This window comes from Cetorhinus maximus, chromosome 18, assembly GCF_964194155.1.
Source record: "Cetorhinus maximus chromosome 18, sCetMax3.hap1.1, whole genome shotgun sequence".
NCBI classification, from domain to species: domain Eukaryota; kingdom Metazoa; phylum Chordata; class Chondrichthyes; order Lamniformes; family Cetorhinidae; genus Cetorhinus; species Cetorhinus maximus.
In genome coordinates this window covers 30,029,235-30,046,525 of record NC_135896.1, presented here as the reverse complement: position 1 = coordinate 30,046,525, position 17,291 = coordinate 30,029,235, and the positions used below count along the sequence as shown (strand labels likewise).

The following is a 17,291-nucleotide window of genomic DNA, read 5'->3' as shown; positions in this document are numbered from 1 at the left end:
TCCACTGCAGAGCCCTAGCATTGAATTTAATGATTCCTACACTGCTGCAAAAGTGGACTTAAGCCAGAAGTTCCGGGTTCAAGTCCCACACAGGACTTGATGGCCAAGGAAAGTGTGTTCATGACATGGCCAAACAGGTTGCGTATCAACTTGCAAATCCTTCCAACAAATGCCAATGCAGGCGGTACAACATGTAAGAGTGCACGTTGTCAAGCAACTCGGACGCCAAGTGAACTGTAACATCACACAGCTGCAAACTCAGCATTCAGCGCACACTATTGCAGCTCACAGTGGAATTCTGTTAATAGTTTAAAGTTTCTGTATTTTTTGCTCACATGCTACTGCAGTGAGCGGGAAGTCAAGCTCTTACAGCCATTAAATACTACTATTTCTCTTTATTATTTGAAACATTACAGGGGAATGTGCAAACATGAAAATTTGTATCAATGTGAAGAATATGATTTTAATAGGTATTGTGTCACTTCATCTTAAAATATATTAAAAGAAGCCATGAAATTCAAGTCTAAGCCATATACAATAAATGAATGACAAAAATGCAAACCTGGCTTGCTTTTGCTGATGGATTTCAAGCTGCATGCCAGCTTGAACCATTTCCTCCCTTTCTCACATTCCTCCTTGCCAATTTTCTCCAAACCCTTCTAAAGGCATGGACTACTCGTGGGGTATGGTTTCCCAATCACAAGTCCTTTTTTTGTACCGTATCCAAGTAGCCACTATTCACTTGTAACTTTGGCAGACAGAAGTAGAGATCATAGTTGAGCCTGATCCCATCTGTAAGCGACATGCAGCACGTAATTCTATAATATATATGCTCAAACAGCGATGAGATGGTGAGCCCAGAGCCGGTACTCTGACTACTATTACCCTCAATAACCCAGCAGCACTGAGGTCAACTCGTAAATCCTTAAGGTGAATTTTGCCACAACTATATAGGCAGTGCAAAGTGGTTTCACTTTGAACCAACGCTACATTTATAACGCAATTTCGGCCTGAATCGAGAGTCAGAAACTAACCTGGCATTGGAAAGAGGCATTCCATGGAGAAGGCTTAAACTGGAAGGAAATAGCTGACCTTATTTTTAATAAATCTGAGCAATATCTATTAGAAATTTTTAAAATTCAGATCATATTTATGCTCAAAAGTTAAAATTAATATCTTACCATTAATAGGTGGTTCAAGAATTTTGTGAAAAATATTCCGTTTGTTACGTATAAAAGACTTCTTTCCATGCTTTTCATTTGCACTACAATTCAGAATGCTCCCAGGAGTTTTAGGAGAGCCTGCTGATTCAGACAAGGCTCCTTTTTTAACCAAATCTTCTGTGACATTGCTTAGTGCAGGATTCTGGGAAATCATTAGATCATTTTTAAACAGTGGGTTAATAGAAGTCATATCACAGAGTCTGAGAGTGGAACTTCTTTCTTCCGGTGTTGCAAAGCGTGCTAAAGCTGGGGAAAAGGCAGAGGAGACCCAAAGATCAGGCCGACAAATTGGAGAAAACGAAGCGACATCTTGTGTTGTCAAATATTGTTTTTCATTATGATGCAAAGCTTCTGTTTTGCTTGGTTTTAAGGAAACATGCTTCCGAGACTCTGGTGTTGAGCAATTTCTCATTACTTCTGTTCCTGCTTCAAATAATTTTGAAGTAACTTTGTTGATGCGGTTTTCCCTAATCTCAGGAATGCATTCATATAGTTCTGTCCTTGTTATTTCTGTGTTGTCAGAAGATGATTTGTCTACAAGATGTTCTGAGAATTCAGTGGTTTTGTTGCAAATAGTATTGGTTATTAACACATCACTATTTTCATCCAAGTCTTCAAATGAAAAGCCCAGATCAAAGTTAACAGAAAATAGTTCATCTGAGCAATTGTACATGTTGCTGTCATGAACAACGGATCTTTGCTGGTCAACACATGAATTTTCACAAAGCATTTGTCTGTGAAATGATTTATACAAAAGTGGCCTGTGAGTTACAGCATGTTCAGTTTCTCCATTTTTCAAACTTTTATTAACAACTGCTGGACTATTTTGCAGTGATTCATTCAACACAGTAGAATGCCGTACCAGTTCAGAGACGTCCTGCGTGATTGCACAACTTTTGTGGCCAGGAATACAAAGAGTTGAAGGGCAATCAAGTGATGGTTCATCTTCAAACAAAGGCAAGCTCTCCTCATATACGAATGGTACATCATTTATAGAATCCTTGAGGGTTTTACTGCTTCTGCTTTTGTTTTTATCAGTTAAATTATGATACTGGCACGAAGGATCAAGTAATTCTTCTTGATTTACACTCGATTGAGCTTTATAGTCATGGTCCAAGTTTTCTTCAATATTGCTATCAAATAAATCATCCCAGGAAGGACTAGATCCTGCATTAACATGATCACTCAAATCCTCAGGCTCTCTGCAAGTCACTAAATCTGTTAGTTTAATATTGATTGGTGGTGAACCACCAAAGAATTGGTTGTCTCCTTGGTCAGGTTTTAAAACATTTTCTGGTGGAATTTTTGAAATATTTGATTGTCTTCTATTTTCTTCATAATTGATCTCCCCATAAAAAGAAAACATGTCTAATGAAGGGGGAGATGTAGTAAGAAATGATGCTACTCTTTCCAATACCATTTTCACACTGGTGGGAACTTGCACTAGTGTGTCATAATTAGGATGTTCAACCTCTGGAGTGTAAGAATGCCGGGTACTTCCTGGATCTGTATTCGAGGATGTGTGCTGTGGACTATGACCTTGAGTTACAAGAGAGTCTGGTAGATAAAACAGTTTAGACAGATTGGTACCATTAATTGATGTTTCATTGCCTAGACTATTATAGCCTGAATTGGCATAGTTTGATTCATGGTACTTAGAAAGCGGATTATGCATTTCAGCTATTATTTCCCTCATCATGTAATCATTTATTGATTCATGGTGGTGGCATTCTCTATGTTCTTTCTCCCTTGAGTCAACACTTGTGCATTTAATGTTTGCTGATTTGCTTGGAGCAGAATCTACATTTAAACTGATTTTCATGGGACTCTGCAAGATTTCCCTCATACCTGACCCACTATACCAAGTCACTTCCTGTAAATCATTATTTATGTCCATTTCAATTTCTCCCTCTGGCTGATAGATCTGTTCACCTGGTTTTGATGTACTATCCTTGGTGGCAAATGCAGCTTCTTCATCTTGACAATTCCTAGAAATACAATATGGAGGCTTCTGTGCTTCTTTAGTCTTTGCAGTCTCAGAACAAGATGGGCGACATTGAACCTTTGCCCTTTTAATTTTACTTGTGTTAAAAAGAGTGCATTCCTCATCTTCATTTGTTAATTTGCAAAAATTATTTTGTTTAACACGATTACTTATACATTTCTTTCTGTTACATCTAGGCTTCATTAATTGATCCATTTTACGTTTAGTCTGATTGTTTGCTACGGAAGTAGTTCCAACTTGGGGCTGCGGTGTGAGAGTTGCTTCAAAAATATCATCCATATTTAAATAAGACATAAAGTCTAATGAATAGCTGCTGTCATTCTGTAAAAGAAATATGAATTATTAATGGAAAAATTAGACATCTAAAATTAACATTATTTTAAAATAGTGTAAAAATACAGGTATTAAATTTGTAAGTTATACATTAAAACTCTGACCACTATACAAGATGGTCTGATATGGTGGCCTTCTGGGGGAAAACAGCATCAAATATAGGCTTTTGCAAAATGTTTTACCCTTATTCTTTAATAGTCTATGTTTTCCCATCAGTTCCTGGTTTCTACCAATCATAACCCAAAGTTATGGCATTACTTCTTCATGCTTAGAGTCAGCAGCTTACAGAATAGACTGACATCAGAGTCATTTAACTCTGAAGGGTCTCAGTCAATCCTGATTCAGACAGGAGTACATTAATTAGGTTTAGGGTTAAAAAAAAAAGCAATGGCCAAAGTGAGTCAAGAAACAGGGCCTGAACAATTAACCAAACTGAATGAACGACTGAATCATTCCTACCTTATGTACCATCTCGATGAGGATAATAGATGGGTGTGATTGATAGAGTCATTGAGGTCTATAGCACAGAAAAAAGCCCCTCGGCCCATCGAGTCTGCGCCGGTCAAACAAGTACTTAACTATTCTAATCCCATTTTCCAGCACTAGACCCATAGCATTGCAAGTGCACATCCAAGTACTTCTTAAATGTTATGAGGGTTTCTGCCTCTATCACCCTTTCAGGCAGTGAGTTCCAGATTCCCACCACCCTCTGGGTGAAAAATTCTTCCACACATCCCCTCTAAACCTCCTGCCCCTTACCTTAAATCTATGCCCCCTGGTTACTGATCCCTCCACCAAGGGGAAAAGTTCCTTCCTATCTACCCTATCTATGCCCCTCATAATTTTATACAACTCAATCATGTCCCCCCTCAATCTCCTCTGCTCCAGGGAAAATAACCCCAGTCTATCCAAACTCTCCTCATAACTAAAAATCTCCAGCCCAGGCAACATCCTGGTAAATCTCCCCTGCACTCTCTCTTCCTATTATGCAGATTCCAGAACTGCACACAATGCTCTAGCTGTGGCCTAACTAGCATTTTATACAGTTCCAGCATAACCTCCCTGCTCTTATATTCTATGCCTCGGCTAATAAAGGCAAGTATCCCATGATAAGATGGAGCTGTAGACATGAACTACTATATAGTATTTGGTTCCCAGTGCAAGTACCCAGCAGTCACTTTGCAATATAACATTTATTATCCCTGTTGAAGCTGTTTCATGATGAACATCTCCCTAGCACTACCAGAGATAGTTGATTTAATCATAAACCACAAGCATATAAATCTATACTAAATTTTGCCATATGATTCTAATATGAGCTTCAAACCCCAAAGCCCATCTATCACCATTACCGCCTATTTTCCTCTCTAATACGACCTGCCAGAATCATTGTCTCATTACCACATCACAAAGGTAATCTTTATACAGAGAATTCCACAGCTGGCATCGTCAGTCCCATTCAACTACCACACCATAACATCGATTTTAAAACTTCGCTCTAAATCATACCTCCAAAAATGTTCTGTTGCTTATGCTTATTGTTCATTTGTGTCCTCTCTAAAGGGAAGTTACTTAAGTTAAACGAGTCATAGCACTAGAACTTATGTTAAACATGGGTTGAACCTTGGTTAGGGCACATTTGGAATATTGTATCATATCATAAAGGAAACAGAGGAATTGGGTTGGTACAAAAAGATTCACCAGGATGATGCAGAAACTTAGAAGATATGTTTATCATGAAAGGCTGAAGAGGCTGAGGCTCTTTTCTAAAGAAAGACAAGGTGGAGAGTGACCTGATAGAGATCTTCAAGGTAATGAAAGGGTTTAACAGGGTAGACATCAAATTTTTTTTTCTACTTGTGGGGAATGAGCATATATCATATAAACATATATCATATATAAATGAGATATCAATCACTAATAAATCAATTAGAGAGCTCAAGAGAATTGTCTTCACTCAAAGAATATGGAAGAAACTACAAGGAGCAGTTGAGATAAGTAGCATACATCAGAAAACTAGATAAACACAAGGGAAAAAAATGGAATAGAAGGATATGCAGCAGATAGGGTTAAATGAAGTAGGGTCGGGGCGGGGGGGTGGCGGGTTCGTGTAGAGCATAAATGCCAGTATAGATTAGTTTCACTGAATGGCCTATTTCTGTGCCGTGCACTCAATGCAATTGTTAAATTTACTTCTTGCAGCTCTGGGTCTCTCTCATGTATCCATTTTCCTGTAGCTCAGCAATAAAAATTCTGGGACATACATGTGTGACTTGGAATATCAGATAAGAATCCTGAAGCCAATTTCTGTGTCAAGCAAAAAAGGTGAAAATTTCTATTGTGGGATATGTTACAATTAATCAAAGCTAACAGGAAAATAACAAAACTTGCCAGATAACTTTGATTTCTGAAAAAGACAAACTAATCCAAATAGTAGCTGACCTCCTAGAAAACTGGAAACCAGTCTAATATAATTGCAATGCCAACAGCTTCATATGGAAGGCCAATTCTAATTGTAGCTGCTCATAACCATAAGGGAGAATTTTCTGCTTGTTGGGCAGGCCGGTTGGGGGCGGGCGCGGAGCTAAATGCCACCTGCGATCGGCTGCGCACCGCCATTTTATACAGGCGGGGCAATTAAGGACCCCAGCGTGAATCACAGCTCCTGAGGACAGCGGGAGTGGGCGGGCGGCGGCGGGACTGCATTGACCACTGGGTCCAATGGCGACCCTGCGGCCTGTATAAAGAGCACACAGGCAGCCTTTCAAAAGCTAGCAATGATGACGACAAGAAGGGCACCCAAGAGCACTGTCAGAGAGCAGGCCAGGCAGAAGGGCAGGTCGGCGGGGCACTGTGCCCCTCGATTCTCAGATGAGTGCCTTGCTGCCCTCCCCGAGGAGGTGGCAGCACGGCGTGAAATCCTCGCGCCGAGGGAGAGGAGGAGGAGGCCCCCCCATATGACAAAATGTGCCTGGGAGGAGGTGGCAGAAAGGGTCAGTGCACATGAAGTGGTGCAACATACCTCAGTCCAGTGCTGGGTGGGTCAGCATTTATTGCCCATGCCTAGTTGACCCTGAGAGGGTGGTGCTGAGCTGACTCCTGTATCTGCTGCATGTGGTGCACTTATACCCACAGTACTGATTTGGGGGCAACCTCAAGGATCTGTACCTAGGCGTAGTGCTGGAACGCCCAAACATTTCAAAGTCAGGATGGTGACTGACTGAGAGGGGAACTTCCATCCATCCATCTGCTGCCCTTGGCGTTTTACATGGTAGTGCTTCCTTGCTTTGGAAGATGATACAGTGTGGGTGGCAAATGTGATGGAGGCAGCATCTGGGCAAGGGGGTCAGCCCTGGCTGCTTGGTGCGAGTGTACAGCAACTCCAGGGTCACGATTCCCATGAGCCCTGCAATGTTTCACTCAGGTGGGGGTGGCAGTGATGCAATGGCAAACCAAGCACAGGGTGGACTAATCAATGCTCCTTCCTCCTTTTCAGGAGAAGACCGCACACAATAACTCTCAGCGGATGTGGGCTGGCGGAGTTGGCAATTCGCACCAGGTACGAGCAGGAGGCTCTCGAGCTGGAGAGGCACCATGCACCCAGGTCAACTGGTAGCGGTGAGGTTGGGGTGCCAGTGGGAGGCAAGAGTGTCATACACCGAGGTCACAATATCTGTCCTTGCAACCATTCCACTGTTGACTGTTTAGTGAATTCAGCATCCAACATGGGTTTCCCATTGATTATGGAAGGAGGATTGCATCCTGATCCAGGGGCCAGGCATGCACATTAACAGTGTCACAACTTTAACTAATCAAATATCCTTGTTCTTCCTTTCAGCCTCACCGGAGCAGGCCTGGAACGGGGAGGCAGAGGACCCGCCACTAACACCTCAGGGCCCTGATGAATTACAAGCACCAGCATCACACCATCTCAGCCAGGCAAGCACCAACGCAGATACTAGCACCTCGGTGGGGATTAGATCATCAGCTGGTGTCCCGGGGCACAGTGGTGAGGGCACCTCACACTCGCTTGAGGTACAGGCGGAGACAGAGAGTGCCCATGGCACCGGCAGTCAGAGGGCTGCAGTGGACAAAGAATGTGCTCAGTCAGTGGCTGATGATATGCCTCTGGAGTCATCCCTGAGCCAGCAGACGCTGGAAGTGCAGCAGGGTCTGCGGGAGGATCTGGCGGAGATTCATGAGGCTATGCGTGACATAGTCTCCATGATGGAGAAGTCCATGCAGAGCATCAGCAATGCACTGACCCTCATGGCCAAGCACAAAGCTTCCTTCATGGAGAGAAGGCAACTCTCATGGAGAGGCTCCTCCAGGAGAACAATCAGGGCTTCCTGAGGGTGCGTTCGGACCTGCAAGCCCTCACAGCGGCATTGACCTCAGCTGGTCAGTGTCAGTGTGGGAGATGGATTGGGTACCCAGTATCCCAGCTAAGTGCCCATCCATCAATGGTGAGCAGTGAGCAGGGGAGGTCCGAAGCAACCTCGTTGGCACACGATCTGCCTGTCGTCTCTGCGGTTTCCTCTCAGGGAGCTCCGGATGCGGCCAGCAGCTCCTCCGCCCTTCGGCCAGTGACCATGGGATCCCATGAGGCTGCAGCGACTGGAGAGATGCCAGCCATGCCACTGGCCGCTCCCTCCTAGGCGGGGACATCACAGGCTCCATGGGCCAAAGGACACCCACCAACAGGACAGCACAGTGAGCAGACTCTCTCGAATGCCAGTGCCAGCGAGGGGGGAGCACCTAACATAGCACCCGAAAACATAAGTGTAAGGCACCTTAGGCACATCACGGGCTTCTCACTAGTGGTTTTCTGTTGCCCCAGTATTAATTGACTATTAGTTGGTGTGCAGCTTAACACCTGTGAATGAAGTTTCTTTTCTGTTTTGTTGTGTGAAATCATTAAATGCTTTAGTTGTTGTTAGGGGAAAATTAAAAATGCTAAAAGAGAACCCTGCAAGAATTTACTGAAGAACATTTCAAATCTGCAAGCAGCCATGGATGCTAAACCTATTGACAGCTGAGGGTAAGCAGATGGACACGGCACACAAAGGAGCTGTGAGTTTGTGTGATTTACACAGTTTCAAGAGATGAGCTAATGTCCAGTCACAGGCAGAACCATTCAAGTGGTGCAACGATGTGGTGAAGCCTTGAGGGCTGGACTGGAGATAAAACATAACAAAGTTAGACTAGGTATACTCCTCTCTCAGATAGGGAGGGGGCAGATGGTTTAGCTTAGATATGGGAAGACATCCCTAAGCTAATTAATTATATGCCAAAGGTACCGCCATCCCTATAATACCATTTGCTTCTATTTTCTAAATATGTTTGTTACCTGGTACTTTACCAAGTGTATCTTAGAAGCCCATATATCTACTGCACTACCTTTACCAACTTTCTCGGTTATTATAAATAACTCAAATCAGGCTAGTCATACATGACATGCCTTTAACAAATTGTGCTGGCCTTTCTTTATTAACTTACATCTCAAGATGTTAAGTAGTCAATTAGTACGTTAGGCACAGCCCAGTCTCCACAAGATTATTTCCTTTCTGTCCTTAATCGGCCCCACCATTCCTACTTTTAATGTTTTTATTATAGAATTTCAGGGGTTCCCTTTGTTCTTACCATCTAATCTTTTCTCATGCCCTCTCTCTGGCTTTCTTATATTTTTTATTAATTTCTCCCTGCACTCCGTATTCTGCCTGGTTTTCAACTGCATTCTGCACTGATGAAATCTGTTAAAAAGAAACCAATGTAACAGGGTGATTATCCTCAATCCAAGTCCCAGAGATCAGAAAAGTCTAAATAAATTGGCACTCTCTCCCAGAGGTCATATGTATTGCTGATTTGGCAGACAAAAAAATCACAGATAAGCATTTCCTGAGGTTGAAGTTAAAGCACATCAGAAGAAAACTTTACACTTGTGCATGGTCTAAGAGTTCTTGATTCTAGTTCAAGCAGGCAACATTGCAAAAACATCCATTCGAGTGGAGATATTCCTCAACTAAATACATTTAAAGTTTAAATCGAATTGCATCTTCATTTTCAAATGTTTAATGCATTTGGAACATTGCCCTATATCCTTTTTTGTTTGCTATGCTCATGTGATCTGTTAATTTAATAGTCTAAAAATGTGGTTTTATTCCATTACAATTTTTTTCTTTATTCACAGTTCAGTTAAAATTAAAAATCAGTGCTGAGTTAAAGGTAGAATGCTAAGTAATAAGCATTTTATGGCTATTATCCATGTGTTTATTTTTCCTAGGAAAGTCTCCTGAGCTTCATGTACTGTTTTTAAGTAATGTAAGCAATGATAATTACTCATCATCTTGCTGGGGCCAATAGTTAATTCAGTCACGCAATTGACTACCCAAATATTAAAAAGTTCTTAGAACAATTTGAAGTAATAAGTACAATCTCCTGGTTCCAATTAAGGTGAAGATCTTTTAGGAACTTCACACATTAATGCCCTTCCCTCACAATCAATAAATAGTCTGTCCAATGTATTTAAATGATTCATCTGCATTGTAGACCATGATAAAATCATTTGACAGATTAAACATACCCCTAAAAGACAAAGCTGACTTGTACGGTTATCTAAAGATCAAAAAATGAGATAAGTAATGGCTCGGCGTGGGGTGGGAATTAGCCCTGTAATGTCTAAATGCTAAATCAATTTCAGATGAGTAACTGCCTACTTTGGTCACTTTCTTTCAGTTCTACTTACCTGCAAGCTTTATTACTGTTATGCGTTGCTATCCAGCTCACAATGTCATATGAACTTGTTCCCTTGCCAAAGGAAATATGAAAATACATTAACCTCCTTTTACAGTAGCCTTGACATAGAAGGTTAGAAAACTGAAAGGAAGTGAAGTGGTCATTTGCAGATCTAATCCTCTTATATATGTTCCAGTTTCTATAGTAACCAAGAGGTACACCTGAGCCCAAGTGGTATTTTCAATATCGCTAACAATGGTTTTATTTACATCCATAAAATCAGGGCAGCAAGTCTGCATCAGAAAAACTTCCAACTCTGTCAGCAGTGTTTTAGTTTTCATGATGCAGATATTATAAAACCAATGAACTAAAAACAATGAAAATCCAGAATCATACAATACTGAATGCTGATTTACTGAATCTAATTTACAAACCCTTTCTTTAAAGTACTAGTATTCATTAGACAATTAAAAGACAATTTCAAGATGTTGCTTTTAAAAAAAAACAGGAATTTCTCATTTGAAACCAAGCACTGAATTCCTACTATGTAACTGAAGCCAATTTTTAAAACTCCTCAAATTTCATTTTTGTATTGAATAAAGGAAACAGAAGAGAAATTTGGTTTAGGTTCATAGCTGCTTCTATTCTTCTCCCTTTATCTGACTGTTGCACTCAAAGTAGGTTACTGGGGAATGGAACATTTTCCATTTCAGGCACCTAAATCTGCATCAACCACTGTGCATCCAAGGTCAGCTCTGTGTTACAACATGCCCCAGCCTCAAACCCAGAAGAATAGCTCCCTCCTGCCCGAGTTTTGTTGATCACACCAGTTATGAGAAAATGAGCTTACAGCACAATACAGTAACAATGGGCCTGTAGCACAAAACTGGTGTGTACAATAGAAAATAATGCATACTAGTACAGTTGGAAGATGCCGATAACTAGAACCTGAACAATACCCAAATTATTATCCTTACAGGCAGACATTAGACGAGATTCAATTCCCAATCTGGGCTAAATTCAATCTACGGTCCACCTAACCAACTGCCCAATATAGTTAAAAGCAAAAAACTGCGGATGCTAGAAATCCAAAATAAAAACAAAAACAAAAATACCTGGAAAAACCCAGGTCTGGCAGCATCTGCAGAGAGGAGCACAGTTAACGTTTCAAGTCCAAATGACTCTTCAACAGAACTAAGTAAAAATAGAAGAGAGGTGAAATATAAGCTGGTTTAAGGGGGGGTGGGACAAGTAGAGCTGGGTAAAGGGCCAGTGATAGGTGGAGATAACCAAAAGATGTCATAGACAAAAGGACAAAGAGGTGTAGAAGGTGGTGATATTATCTAACGAATGTGCTAATTAAGGGTAGAAAGCAGGACAAGCAAGGTACAGATAGCCCTAGTAGGGGTGGAGTGGGGTGAAGGAATCGAAAAAGGCTAAAAGGTGGAGATAAAACAATGGATGGAGATACATTTAAAACTTATTGGAAATAGGTGGGCAAAGAAAAATCTATATAAATTATTGGGAAAAAAGGGCGGGGGGAGAATCGAAAAGTGGGTGGGGATGGAGGAGAGAGTTCATGATCTAAAATTGTTGAACTCAATATTCAGACCGGAAGGCTGTAAAGTGCCTAGTCGGAAGATGAGGTGCTGTTCCTCCAATATAGTTCCCAATATAGTTCTTTTCTTTCTTTCCCTTAATTCCCAAAATGATATTTTTTGGTTCATCTGATAAGTGCAACGTGTAACATTAATTCGTTACCATATTTTTAAAATCACAGGAGTTAGGAAGAGTAGAGCTACGGCCTGTTGAGCCTGCTCTGCCATTCAATACAATCATGGCTGATCTTGGGCTTCAACTCCACTTACCCACCCATTCCCAATGTCCTTCAATTCCCTGAGTGGCCAAAAATCTGTCTATCTCAGCCTTTAATATATTCATGGAGCATCCACAACCCTTTGGGGTAGAGAATTCAAAAGATTCACAACCATTTGAGTGAAGAAATTTCTCATCTCAGTCCTAAATGATTGCCCCTTTTCCTGAGACTGTGCCCCCAATTTTTTTTTAGATTCCGCAGCCAGGGAAAACAATCTGTGTCTACCCTGTAAAGCCCCTTCAGAATCTTGTATGTTTAAATGAGATCACTTCTGATTCTCCTCAAGAGAAAATTGACCCAATTTAGTCAATCTTTCATCATAGGAAATCTTCACATCCCAGGACCAATCTAGTGAACCTTTGCTGTACTGCCTCCAATGCAAGTATTTCCTTCCTTAAATATGAAGAGCAGTATTGCAGATGTGGCCTCACCAAAGCCCTCTACAATCGTAGCAAGACATTTTTATTCCACTGCTCTAACCCCCTTGTAATAGAGGCCAACACGCCATTTGCCTTCTTAACTACTTGTTGTACCTACAGGTTAACTTTACGTTCCTTGTATGAGCACACCCATGGCTCTCTGAACATTGACATTTACAAATTTCACGTCTTAAAAAAATTCTGCTTTTCTATCCTCATGACCAAAGCGAATAACCTCTCACTTCTCCTTGTTATGTTCCATCTGCTATCCTGTTGCCCACTCACTTAACCTGTCTATATCTCTTTGCAGCATATCTGAGGTCTTCCTCCATAGCTTCAATTTCCACCTAGCTTTGTTTCGTCAGCAAACTTAGAAGATATGGAGAGAAATGTATCTAAGTCATTGATATAGACTGTAATAGCTGAAGCCCTAATACTGATCCTTGCGGCATTCCACTAGTCAAAACCTGCAAACTTGAAAATGTCCCATTTATTCCTACTCTCTGCTTCCTGTCCATTAATCAATCCTTTATCCATGCTAATGCATCACCCCCAACTCCACGAGCCATTATCTTGTGTATTAAGCTTTAGTGTGGCACCTTATCAAATGCCTTTTGGAAATCCAGGTGTACTACATCTACTGGCTCCCCTTTATCTACCATGCTAGTTACATCCTCAAAAGGATTTCTCTTTCTTAAAACCATGTCTTAAAACCTTATTTTAATCATACTAAGCTTTTCTAAGTGCAGTGGTAAGACTTCCTTAATAATTGATTCCAGCATTTTTCCAATGGCTGATGTTAGGCTAACTGTAGTTCCCCATTTTTTCTCTCCCTTCTTTCTTAAATAGCAGTGTTATATTTGCTAACTTCCAATCTCTGGGACTGTTCCTGAATTGAGGGAATTTTGTAAAGTCATTGCCAGCGCATCCACTATCTTTGCAGCTATCTCTTTTAGAACCTGAGGATGTCAGGTCCAGGGGATATGTTGAGTTTTAATCCCTCAACTTTCTCCAATACTTTTTCTCTGTAGATGTTAATTAGCTTAATTTTCTCACTCTTAGTAGCTCCTCAGTTACCCTCTATATTTGGTATGCAACTTGTGTCTTCTACTGTGAAGGCAGACACAAAATATTTGTTCAATGCCTCTACCATTTTCTCATTCCCCATGTTAATTTCTCCTGTCTCTGCTTCTGAGGGGCCAGTTGGCTACTTTAGCTACTGTCTTCCTTTTTATATACTTTTCATACAATCTATTTTTATATTCCTGGCTAGTTTACTCTCCCATTCTAGTTTTTCCTTTTTTATCAAATTTTTGGTGACCATTTGCTTGGGTATTCAAAATCAAATTCATGTAAAAATTGAAATATTAAACTCACATCAAACCTGTTACCAGACAATTGTACAATGAGGTTTTTATATTTAAAAACCTGTAGATCTGTCTTTGACTACTCAATAATGCACATCTTTCGTTAATCAGACAATATACAGATTTGAGTTATTTTCAATTTGTTGGAGGAAGAAATCATGTAACAAAAAAAGGGGATCTTTCCATCAAGTGCATGTTACAGCTGGTCAAGAATGCATTGCTGCTGACATGGGAGTAGACTAGTTAAGTCATGAGGTGTGATCTGGAAGGAACTCAAAGAGGAAAGAAAATGGGTGATAATCCAACTTATTCTAACAAAATATGCAATTTATAATTTTGCCAGAAGCAAATTTATCAGTGCAATTTATAATTGTTCTTGCAGATTGTTAAGTAGTTCTTTTTGTACTCAGCTGATAAATAAAAAAAGCTACTTTCTATAGGTTATCTCACTGACCTCTTCTTGTCTCATCAAATCGATCATGTCCATAATGCTTATGAAGTGCTGGCAGCGATCTGAATGGTCAACCAAGTGGGTAGGAAATGGTCGATTTTGCCAAAGGCTCCACTCAGACAGAGAAAGCTCATGAATTGCACCACTCTTATGTTCCTGTAACATACAAATAGAAATAACTTGAAAGTTATAAACAATAAAGTTAGATTTTTCTTCTATTTTTCCCACTTTATCATAGTCTAGTTTTCTTTCTTCAATAAAAGATAATGTAAGTTACAAAGGTTTACACCACAGCAAATTTTGAAGGTAGAATCTGACTTCAAAATTTACAGGAGGTTTCCTTTTTTGAAGAATAATACTCTAATACTACTATAAGCTACAGTGCCTTTTAACGAAGAAAAATACCCATCAGTGCTGCACAGAGGCATAACAAAACAAACTGAATGCCAAGCCAAAAGGAGATATATGGAGAACTGAATAAATGTGTAATCAAAAGGGAGTGTGTTTTAAAGAGCATCTTCAAGGTGTGGAGGTAGTTGATGAGGCAAAGGAGTTAAAGGAATGACTTTAAAATCATGTGGTCTAGGTGGCTGAAGGAGCACCACCAATTTAGGGGTGCAGAAGGGGGAATGCATAAGCTGCCAGAGAGTAGGGTTTGAAAGGTTGTAAAATTAAAGCAAGACTATGGGAATGGGCAAGGCCATGAATGGATTTAAGCCTGAGGATGAGAACTTTAAATTGCTGGTGAAAGAGCGAGCCAAAATAGCATTGCAATGACAGGGGTAATGGGGACTTGGTGTGGGATGGATACAAGCATCAGAGCTTCCAATGAGCTGAACCTTAAGGACAGCATTAGAATTAGACAGTCTAGACACAGCAAAAGCACGGATGAGAGTTTCAGCAAAAGGGCTGCAGTAGAGTTGGAGATATGTAATTTTTCAGAGGTGTAAGATGTTCTTTATGATGAGGAGGGTGTAGAATAGTTCAGCATCCGATAGTAGGTAACAGAGAGTCTGCTTTAGTATAAAACAGTGGCCAGTGAGAGGAATGGAACTGGGAGTAAAGGTATAAAGGCGCGCGAGAGAGGGGGGCACGAGAGAGAGAGAGTGCAAGGGAGAAAGAGAGAAAAGAGGGGGGAGAGAGAAAGGGGGGGAGAAGAGAGAGAGAGAGAGAGAGTAAGAGATAGAGATAGAAAGAGGAAGAGGCCCCCAGAATATATTCTCAAAACCACCACCTCGTCAATCATGACTACTCAGGATACTGGAACGTTGTTGTAATGACCATTGAACAAGAAGGTTCAACAGTAAGTTAAAAGCTTTTCATTAGGTAGTACAAATATAACTGCTACCATTTGTGTTCTGCACTTGGATTCTGTTCTGACTGATGGCTGGTAATAAAACAAAATCCTAGGGCACTATAATGTCACAGAGCAACATGACTTTCCTGATTTGATAGTATAAAAGAATATAGAAAGCAGCTTTGTAAAGAAAAGGGTGAGATGACCTGGCTAAGGAGGATAGCATTACGGTGCAGACTTCGTGAAAAGAAAGCTCTGGTTCTAGGCGCCTTATCAAGCTCCAGAGTGGGGCGTGAGCTCACAACCCTCTGACTACCAAGCCAAACTGGCTCAGAAAATGATGTGCCCCTTGGAAAAATCCAGGTTTTCCCTAAACATGGATGAATCAAAGTGGAGGAAAGTTTTTCAGACCATTTCAGTTCATCCAAAAGGAATCTACCATTTTCTCCCTTTTCCTTTCCCACAATCACATCAATATGTCTCTTAAATGACCTTCTGCCACTTTGCAACTGATCAATGGGCTAAGGCAGGCCTCCATGATAAACTTTTGAGAAAAAATCTGCCACAGCCAGTGTCATCAAGAACTAAGTGAAGCTGAAACTTTTCATCAAGAAAAAATGATGATGCTGTTAATTGAAGTGACTACTATAAATTACACTGAATTAGTAAAAGGAATATTGAAAGAAAAAAAGCAAGACTCGGATTTATATAAGGCTTTTCATGACTCAAAAAGCTCCATGTAATGAAATACTTTTGAAATGTACAGTAGACACTGTTGTAACGTAGGAAATGTGAACATACGAATTAGGAGTAGGCCACTCGGCCCCTCAAGCCTGATCTGTCATTCAATGAGATCATGGCTGATTTGATTTTAACCTCCATTCCACACTCCTGCCAACCTCAGATAACCTTTCGCCCCCCCTTGCTTATCAAAAATCTATCTACTTCTGCCTTAAAAATATTCAAAGATTATTTGGAGTGAACACTTTGGAGTGTTCCAAAGACTCACGACCCCCAGAGAGAAAATTTCTCATCCCGGTTTTAAATGGGTGACCCCTTATGTTTAAACAGTGACCCCTAGTTTAGATTCTCCCACAAGAGGAAACATCCTCTCCACATCCACCCTGTCAAGACCCCTCAGGATGTTTCAATCAAATTGCTTCTTACTCTTCTAAATTCCAACAGATACAAGCCAACCCTGTCCAGTCTTTCCTCATAAGATAACCTGGCCATTCTAGTTATTACTCTAGTAAAACCTTCTCTGAACAGCTTCCAATGCATTTATATTCTTCCTTAAATGGGACCAACACTGTACGCAGTACACTGTTTAAATAAAGGGAGTTAAATTCATTATTTTCCAATCTAATGGAACTTTCCCCAAATCTAGTGAATTTTATTAAATTAAAACCAACTCAACTATCTCACTAACTAGCCACTTCTTTTAAGACCCTAGTTGAAATCCATCAGGACCCAGGGACTTGTCAACCCACAGTTCCAAAAATTTTCTAAGTACTATTTCCCTGATGATTGCAATTTTCTCAAGTTCCTCCCTCCCTTCCAATTCCTTATTTACAGTTATTTTGTA

At 40.6% G+C, this 17,291-nt stretch overlaps 1 protein-coding gene across 3 annotated transcripts in view; it reads right to left on the bottom strand.

Moving 5' to 3' along the window:
• fancm (FA complementation group M) overlaps positions 1–17,291 on the bottom strand; it is a 117,869-nt gene that overhangs the window by 27,124 nt on the left and 73,454 nt on the right. For all 3 annotated transcript variants that reach the window (XR_013579451.1, XM_078562324.1, XM_078562325.1), the window contains exons 13-14: positions 14,413–14,565; positions 1,182–3,549 (exon numbers count right to left, since the gene is read on the bottom strand). Coding sequence is in view for 2 of the 3 variants with exons in the window: in XM_078562324.1 (XP_078418450.1) it covers positions 1,182–3,549; positions 14,413–14,565 (2,521 nt within the window). In the remaining variant the exon portion in view is untranslated. The remainder of the gene's footprint in view (positions 1–1,181; positions 3,550–14,412; positions 14,566–17,291) is intronic.